Source organism: Neolamprologus multifasciatus, chromosome 12, assembly GCF_963576455.1.
Source record: "Neolamprologus multifasciatus chromosome 12, fNeoMul1.2, whole genome shotgun sequence".
NCBI lineage: Eukaryota > Metazoa > Chordata > Actinopteri > Cichliformes > Cichlidae > Neolamprologus > Neolamprologus multifasciatus.
This window is the reverse complement of record NC_140450.1, coordinates 10,402,128-10,412,010: the sequence shown is the minus strand read 5'-3', so window position 1 is coordinate 10,412,010 and position 9,883 is coordinate 10,402,128. Positions and strand designations below refer to the sequence as shown.

General features: G+C 38.7%; 1 protein-coding gene across 1 annotated transcript; it reads right to left on the bottom strand.

Annotated features, from left to right (window-relative positions):
• Window positions 1–2,904: 2,904 nt before the first annotated feature.
• On the bottom strand, window positions 2,905–7,394 carry LOC146506453 (uncharacterized). The gene is made up of 5 exons (XM_085180452.1): window positions 6,651–7,394; window positions 5,767–6,135; window positions 4,263–4,571; window positions 3,996–4,088; window positions 2,905–3,903 (listed from the first exon to the last, which is right to left on the bottom strand). Exons 1-5 carry the CDS (start codon window positions 6,694–6,696, stop codon window positions 3,800–3,802), a joined length of 921 nt encoding a protein of 306 aa, XP_085036578.1. The 5' UTR covers window positions 6,697–7,394; the 3' UTR covers window positions 2,905–3,799.
• Between the last annotated feature and the right edge of the window lie 2,489 nt (window positions 7,395–9,883).

Below are 9,883 nucleotides of genomic sequence, written 5' to 3'. Positions count from 1 at the left end.
CCGTGTGAGCAGCTGGGTGTGGCTGGTGTGGATCCCGGCCTCCTGTAACACTAGCGTTCCCCCTCCTCGACTCAGAGATGGGCTTTCCCTTTTCCCTTTACAGAGGGTACATCTTTCACCATCTTACAATGCTGTGATTGCAGCCATTTCCCAACTCTCTGTGAATGGTACTCATGGCCATTGATCAGTAGTCTTTGATCAGTGGGTTTTGGTCAGTGGTTGTTGATCAATGGTCATGAGAATTAGCATAATTAAGATTAAGGAACTGACCTCCCAGCCTATTGTTTATAAGGTTGGGGAAACCTGTAGTCAGCTGAGACTGAAGAAGTCACTTGGATGAGTGACAAAACGTTTCTCCCACAAAACACTACGTCCAGATGAACAGAATCAACTTTTGGAGATTTTCTTACCTGGATGATTGAGCATGCATCAAGATATTTAGTTACATATATGTGCTTCATAATTCCATATATTTTTATTCATATATTTGATGGATTCAGTGAGAATCTGCAATGCAAATTGTCATGAAAATAAAGAAAACCATCAAATAAGAAGGTGCGTCCAAACCTTTGACTGGTAGTGGTCACTATGGTCACTTTTTTTTCTCTGTAAAGGTTCTTTTCTGTTTTTCTTATCAGACATGTGACTTTGGAGCAGCTTCATCTGGCAGCTAGTGCCACTGAGAGTCAGTGAAGCATGTATGTTAGCTGGGACTCCACAGATATACCCCGAAGGAATAATAATCTCCTGTAAAATAAGTATGGAGCTTAGTATTTAGTCTGTAGCCTTTTCAGTTATTTGGAGTCTGAAGTTAGAGTGAACAAGGTTGGAAACATCGTCCTCTAGTCAGGTATCCTTTGTGATGTGGCAAAATACCATTCGTGTTTAGAGTACCCAAATGGTTAGTGTGGGATAGCAACTAGCTATACAAGTAATTTAAACTCTCAATGCTATTGACTAGGCTAGAAGAGAGCACCTTCTTTCTGTATTTGCATCTGTTGCTCCAGCCCCAGACACATCTGACCAATAAGCAGACTAAATGTTCTCATGTGGTTTGTAGTGACATGTTTTTCACTTTGAGTTTTTTTTCTGTGTGAATTGAGACAAAACCACAGGAAAACCTACCCCCCGACCCCCTTCAGTCTAGCCCAGTCATAGACTGGAATTTGAGCAAAATTAATGACTGAGTCGGTAAGTTGGTGGAACATAGTCATAGCACTGCGTAGCATTTGTTCCACTGAACACTATGCAGTCGTTTCAAAAAGTAAGTATAGGTCTTGATTTAACACCTTGTGGAACCACCTTGGGCAGCAATAAGTTAAAGCTCTCATATTCTGTATTACTTTAACACTTTTTGTGGCAGAATGTTGGTGAACTGTTCTTCTCTAGACTTAGACTAGATCACCGTAACAGCTTGATTCCTTTTTTTTTCAGCCGTTCTGCTGCTGTTGGTATGCCTGCCATCTTTCTCTTGTTGCAGGGCCCAGTTTCAGCCAAGCTTTAGCTGTCAGACAGATGGCCTCACATTAACTTTGCATTAACTTTGTATATAGATGAGTTCATGGTCGAATCAATGACTGCAAGGTCCCCAGATCCTGTGACTGCAAAACAAACTCAGGTCAACAAAGCTCCACTACTATTTAATGTTTGACAGTCGGTATGAGGTGTTTGTGCTGTGTGATATACTGAGTTTGGTTTTCTCCAAATGTGGCACTGTGCGTTAGAGTCATTGTTCCAAAGAACACTGTTCCAGAAATCTAGCTGTTTGCTCAGATTCTACTTTCATAATCGTACAATTATGAACTTTAACATTTAATATGCTAACTGAGGCCTGTAGAGTCTGAGATGTAGCTCTTGGGTTTTTTGCAATGTCTCTCAGCACTTCATGGTTTGACCTTAGGGTGAATTTGCTTTGACATACACTCCAGGGAAGAGTTTGCCTTTCTATAACACTGACACCTGAGTGCTCCAGACCAGCAAACTGCCAAAACCTGTGCTTTTATATAGGTGGTCACACATGCTGATGATCAGTTAATCAAGTGCATTAGCAGCACATGGCTGCTACATACCTTTTTACTTTGCTATAGAAACAGGAATAGAAAAGAACAGAATGGAATAGAATAGTCCTTTATTGTCATTGTACATGTACAACAAAATTACAGGTGCTCCATACCAACTGTGCCGGGAACAAATATAAATAGTAGACAACAGGATTAAAAAAAACAAACAAGATTAATATAAAAAATTATATAAATTATAGAAAGAACAAGTTGATACAATCCCAAAGTCTTTTTTCTTTGTTTTTCATTAAATGTGCGCAAATAATCAATAAACCAACAACTTTATTGAATATTTGTATTTATGCCACTCTTTGTAAATAAGCTTGTCAGCAGAGTATAGTAAGTAATCAACTGTTTATACTACTATTCAGTTAAAGGCAGCTTAAAAACTACACCTAAAGGCCTGAGAACCATGACATCAGCAAGGTCTTTATGTAAAACACATTGCTTGTTTGTGTAATCACTACTTTTTTGACCTATGTTTGGTTCAAGAAAAATATCTCACTCTCAATCAAGAATACTGGTAATGTTATTTTCCGTCTTTGAAATGCTAATGTTTCATTTGGGTCATGACATTCAATTAAATGCACTGCCATTGAAACTATGAAACTATTGAGAAGACCCTAAAAGTTATGTTTGTCTAATTCTAATTTAAAGCAACAAGTACATTTTGAAAGAAGCTTTATAATATTTCGTCCAATATCAATGGGCCCTGTAATAAAAAAAATCTTGTAATAAACAAACAAATGAACAAAAAACACTAAAAAAAATATAAAAGAAAAAAGAAATCCTAAAAGTGAAGAATAACAACAATAAACATTTTTTAAATTTTACAGTTTAAATTTTCCTCTTAATAGTTTATATTTTTATGACGTATAACTTCTAGCAGCACTGGATGAAATATATTGTTCTTTGCTCATTTTTCACATTTACTGACTTTCTTGCTTTTTTAAATAAACTAAAGGTGAGTACATCAAGAAAAAGGGGAAAAACAAAACCACAAACAACATAATACATAATAATATGTGATTTCTTCCTACTATTCATTAAAATCAAATGACGGTTTCATCTTGAGGTAAAAAGGGATACTGCAGTGGTCCATCTGACACTTCACTGCAGTGACCTGTGCTAATACTTCATAACTCAGACTGTGATGAGTCACAGCATGACACATTTTGTGGGAAATGACTAACAGGTAGTTTTAGTTAAAAAAATAAGCATAAAATGCTTTTAACAAATACTCCAGGGACTACTTTTTAAAATTTTGAGGGTCACATATTTTCACATATGCTCACTAATCTGAATGGTACAACCATACAATACAAAACAACAGTGTAGCTGTCTGTTTATAAAGATGAAGCCAATGTGAAAGTGCCTTAAACCTGCATCCTATGTGAAGGGCCGCTACAATGCAATATCTGTGGCTGCGTAAAGGCTTTCGGTACCATGAGTCTGTGGGTAAACGGCAACGGAAAACACAATCCTGTTGAGTTCGTGGTCTTAGTCACTCATTTAGGATCAAATTGAATAAAAATTTAAATGTATTTTAGAAAATTTGGTCATACCATGTTTCAAAAAAGAAGGTTTAACTGTAGTATTTTCTACTCACTGGTTAACGATTCATTTGCAAATGAGAAGCAGTTTATTTAAAAAATGAATCTGTCTCCATGTATTCTATATTCATTGTGTTGGCATTTTTCATTTGAAGAGATTTTTCTACAAAAGTCTTTTTCCGTGTCTTAACCCATGCCTGGAGTTTTCTGAGGGACCAGATCAACTACTGTGTCTTCAGTTGAGAGCAACACTGGAGAGATGTAATGATTTGATTCTTCAAAACTACCTGCTGTTTAAAAAATCAAAATCAAAATTATGTTATATGTTATGGAGATTTTTTTTTTAAATATATAGATTTTTTACTGGAGAAAGAAGACCTACCTTTTTTAAGGATATGATAAAGAATCCACAGTAGAGGAGCAAGCAACATGAGTTTAATGACCATGAAAACAGCAAAGATGATATCGTGATCTACTGAAGTAGAGAGGATACAGAGACACAGATACAAAAGAGGGAGACGAGCACCAGTTTACAATGATGAGTAAACGGGCTGAATATAATAGAATATTTGAAGTTGTTGTCAGTTATTGTACACAGTATCTAGGAAGCAAGCCATGACACAAAAATAAACAATAAGTACTTCCTTACCTGTTTTAACTTCTACTGTTGTAGGGTTACTCTGCAGGATGATGTTTCCGCCAGTAACACTGTCAGGCCGCACAACAAAGGCAGAGATTTGTAGCAAATACTTTGTGCCTGATGTTAAGTTGGAGATGCTGATGCTCATCACTGCAGAACCATTGATGCAGGAGTAAAGGACTGTCTCACATCTGCTGTCACATATGGTCACATTGTAACTGTGTGGTGTTGTCTGCATAAAGGCAGAGATATTCCAACTAAGATTCACATGTTCCGCACCCACTGAGTCCACTGTCACCGACTGAGGGGAATGTGGACCTGTGGGAAGAAAAACAGTCAGAGTCGAGTAAGAGCTCAGGATCATGGATCATAAAAAAGAACATGTTATCAGATAGGTTCGATGAAAAATGATGGAGAAAACAGAGATTTAAATACCAGATGATGGGTTATTATATGAGCAGAGCTAGATAGGTCAGTGAGGGGGCATCTAGCCAGCAGCAGAACCAGTATCTGCTCTTTTGTGGGGAGGAACAGGAGAATCCTGGTAAAATACTAAAAAATGAACTCCAGCATGAACTACGGTGGACTAGTTCATCTATCTAAATTGGTTGGAGGTGCTTTTGTTACTGTGCTTTTGAGCAGGGATCTCCAACTTCAGTGAGCTGCGGGCCACTGCTGGCACTGTCATCTCATTGTATTATTTCAAATATTGTATAACAAGACAAAACTACAAATGTGAACACAATTTTTTTCTCACTCTTAACTAACTGAAGCTTTTCATTGAACTACCAAATAAATAAATTGGTACTCTCTTTCTGGCCAGAAACATTGCAGCACTTTGCAATCATTATGTTCATATTTAACAAAATAAAAATGCAGAGATAAGTGTACACATTAGTTTTTTACTGCCACTGAAAAATGTTTTCTTTGCAAATAACTCTCTCGCTAAACTAACGCAGCCAACATGTTTGTACTGTCTGCTCATATTGCCTTCATATTAAATATTTTTTTGTTTTTTAATGAACTTTTTAAGGAACAACAGGAAAGAAATCCTCCCTAACAAAAAGAGTCATTTCAAGGGCCAAACTGCATTATATTTCGTCACCTCAACATATGGGCCGCAAGTAGGGGTGACACGGGCTGCAAGTGTCCCCAGGCTGCGAGTTTTAGAGCCCTGCTTTAGAGGTTTAAACCAGCAAAACTATTTTAATAATGATTTTTTTTCAACTGCGACCTAACTAATCTGTTATAAATAATAACAGGCAGATGGATGCAGGATATAAACAAAGCACCATAACATAACCAGTAGAGGATGGGATCATTTTCTTGTGGCAACACACTCACCTTACACAGGTAGAACAGGTTTTTAGGCACTGCATCATGTTTCAGTGAATCTGACTGTTTGCATTTTTTTAGTTGTGTGCCTCATCTTTATTGAGTATCATATTTAGACTATGTAGTTACTATATTTGTAAGTTTCTAACTCCAAAAACAGCAAAAATGCATTACTTACCCTGACAGACAACCATGTGTGGTTCCTTACAGTAGCGAGCCAACAGGTTCTTGTCTTTTTCCAGCATGGCCTCTAAACTTGCACAGCAGCCTTCATAGTTTCTCCTGTACCAGTGTTCATATCCCAGTTGTTCCCCATTCACCCACTGCCAGTCACTGGAGACACTCTGGCGTTTCAGACCAAGCCAAAAGCTGACTTTTGTGGCAGGAGTAGCATTCAGGACACTGAAGTACTGCTCCTCTGTGGTCAGGACAGCAAGGTCCACATAGTACTTCTGACAGAACTCCTGGGCTTTGACCCATGGCATAGGTCTTTGGACTAGGAAGTAATAAGAAGAGATCTGACCCACTGCTAAGCCATGACATACCACTGCGTAAGGGAAAAAAAAAACATAGATGAAGGCAGAGTAGTTAACAATAGCTATGTTTGGTTGTTGGATTGTAGTATAATCTATTAGACATGTTTTCATTATATACATTTAAATAGTGTGTTGCAGTATTTAGTAGAATAACTGTGTACAAGTGTTAAATATACTTAAGTATAGCCACCATTTTTCAATCTACAGAAATGCCCAAGTTGTAAAGACAGACATTAACCTTAAAGACGAAAATGCAACTGAGAGATTTGAGACTACATTTGTATGTCATTGTAGAAGAGCATGGAACAGGGGGGCAAGGGTCTTCTCCCTCTAATAATCTGTCCTCGTGAGCAGCTAAGTCACATTTTAGCTAACATTAACAGCAGCTAGAGTATGCAGTCAGAACATAAGTACTAATAAAAAGCATATTGCCACAGATGTTAGACTCATTTTGACATTTACGGACAATGAAACATGGAATGACAACATGCTTGACTCATGTTAAAGAAGTTTTGTATAATGTTACCTAAAATCGCCAGCTGTTGCAGAATTGCCGTCTCATTGCCAGACATAAAGTAGAATCTGTGTAGTTTTCTGGAAGGTGATATATATGTTTTTATTTCTTTCCCATCAGACAGCTGACCATGAGCTGTCTGGTGTTTCTCAAGTGCTCCCTATAGTCATCCCATACTCCCTCCTTCTCATCTGCCCAGGACTCTGTTCGTGTGTAAATTTATAAAGCCAGCTAAAGCCTCAGGGTGATGCAAGAGGTGAAAAAATGGGAGTGTCTAAAGCTCAGTGCTTACCTGTATGAGGACGTTTTCAGGAATTAGTTACACAAGATATTAAAATCTATATATGCATTTGCTTTACATTGTTTGTTTTCCTAAACCTTTCCAGTATCAAATATCTTAAACATTACAATCTGCTTACTAACTGCTATTTGAATTTTTTTTTTATCTCTACTGGAAAACAGAAGATTGTGCTTGTTGGCAGACAAAAGTGCCTGGAAAAGCTCAACAATGCCACTGTAACTGAAGACTAGGAGAAAGCTGCCTAGCTTTTATAAGGGGGTTAAAAATACGGCGTAACTAGCTCCACCCTGCAGTCTATTTTTAGAACAGCCTGGTTGATAATTTGTCAGTTAGAGTGTACTTTTTGACTTTCAAATATGAGCCTGATTAAATATTTGCAGAACAGCAAACAACATTATTCAGGTTTCAGACTCTCTTGTCTGTCAGGTCTCTGTATTACCCATATGGAAAATTATGCAAAAAATTAAGAATGATGTAAGGTTGAAGTATACATTAATGGGAAATTGTTAAAAAAAAAAATGTTTTCTATTTTTCCCCCCATATGTTTGCACTTCATCACAGACAGTAGTTTTTGTAGCATAAAGCAAACACTAGAATTGTAAACACTCCCCCTAAGTCACATCTAGATTCACATACTTGCCGAGTGGTGGATACTGTAGTGAGTATACTGAGCTATAGATACAGTGGCTTGCAAAAGTATTCGGCCCCCTTAAACTTTTCCACATTTTGTCACATTACAGCCACAAACATGAATCAATTTTATTGGAATTCCACGTGAAAGACCAATACAAAGTGGTGTACACGTGAGAAGTGGATTGAAAATCATACATGATTCCAAACGTTTTTTTACAAATAAATAACTGAAAAGTGGGGTGTGCGTAATTATTCAGCTCCCTGAGTCAATACTTTGTAGAACCACCTTTTGCGGCAATTCCAGCTGCCAGTCTTTTAGGGTTTGTCTCTACCAGCTTTGCACATCTAGAGACTGAAATCCTTGCCCATTCTTCTTCTGCAAAACAGCTCCAGTTCAGTCAGATTAGATGGACAGCGTTTGTGAAAAGCAGTTTTCAGATCTTGCCCCAGATTCTCGATTGGATTTAGATCTGGACTTTGACTGGGCCATTCTAACACATCGATATGTTTTGTTTTAAACCATTCCATTGTTGCCCTGGCTTTATGTTTAGAGTTGTTGTCCTGCTGGAAGGTGAACCTCCGCCCCAGTCTCAAGTCTTTTGCAGACTCCAAGAGGTTTTCTTCCAAGATCGCCCTGTATTTGGCTCCATCCATCTTCCCATCAACTCTGACCAGCTTCCCTGTTCCTGCTGAAGAGAAGCACCCCCAGAGCATGATGCTGCCACCACCATATTTGACAGTGGGGATGGTGTGTTCAGAGTGATGTGCAGTGTTAGTTTTCCACCACACATAGCGTTTTGCATTTTGGCCAAAAAGTTCCATTTTGGTCTCATCTGACCAGAGCACCTTCTTCCACATGTTTGCTGTGTCCCCCACATGGCTTGTGGCAAACTGCAAACGATACTTCTTATGGTTTTCTGTTAACAATGGCTTTTTTCTTGCCACTCTTCCATAAAGGCCAACTTTGTGCAGTGCACGACTAATAGTTGTCCTATGGACAGATTCCCCCACCTGAGCTGTAGATCTCTGCAGCTCGTCCAGAGTCACCATGGGCCTCTTGGCTGCATTTCTGATCGGCGCTCTCCTTGTTCGGCCTGTGAGTTTAGGTGGACAGCCTTGTCTTGGTAGGTTTACAGTTGTGCCATACTCCTTCCATTTCTGAATGATCGCTTGAACAGTGCTCCGTGGGATGTTCAAGGCTCGGGAAATCTTTTTGTAGCCTAAGCCTGTTTTAAATTTCTCAATAACTTTCTCCCAGACCTGTCTGGTGTGTTCTTTGGACTTCATGGTGTTGTTGCTCCCAATATTCTCTTAGACGACCTCTGAGGCCGTCACAGAGCAGCTGTATTTGTACTGATATTAGATTACACACAGGTGCACTCTAATTAGTCATTAGCACTCATCAGGCAATGTCTATGGGCAACTGACTGCACTCAGACCAAAGGGGGCTGAATAATTATGCACACCCCACTTTGCAGTTATTTATTTGTAAAAAAATTTTGGAATCATGTATGATTTCCGTTCCACGTGTACACCACTTTGTATTGGTCTTTCACGTGGAATTCCAGTAAAATTGATTCATGTTTGTGGCTGTAATGTGACAAAATGTGGGAAAGTTCAAGGGAGCCGAATACTTTTGCAAGCCACTGTATGTCAATTAGGAATTACTTCCTTTCAGTGTACAACATTTTACATAAGGGACGCAGAATATGTTGACCCTTTTTGTGCAGCCAGTTTATGCTGAGTGGAGCCATCATGACTTTGACCTGGCGTTAAAGGCCAGCATATTTGTAAAGCATTTGGGATGCAAGCTCACAGAGAAACACAACTTATGCAGATTTCTTCTCAGTTCTTTTTTTAAAAATTTCAGTTTCTTTGCTGACTGGGCTTCATTTCAGACTGCACTTGAGGCATGTTGCTGCTTTCAGTTGAGTGTTGACATTATTCATCTTGACCTTACATATCATCTTAGTCAAAAGTGGAACAGCGTAGGCTAGACTTTGCAGACATCTGAGGTTACAGGGACTATATAAACCAACCTCAGTCATTGTACGTTTGCTCCGACATCTCAGTGTGACTTTGAACATATAACCTATAAGAAATAACTCATGTAGAGGGGGGTGGTTGGGGGGGGGGGGGGGGTCTTGCTCTGTTTTTATAAAGGAAGTCTTCACCACAGTGCTTTTGCACAAAGTGTTCTCTTAAGTCTTCTCTGGTCACACTCTTGCAAGTCAAATTTTGCAGCACATATGCTCACACACAAAGTCTTTTCAAGCAGAAATCTATTCTGCTTCATTTTACATTTAACTTA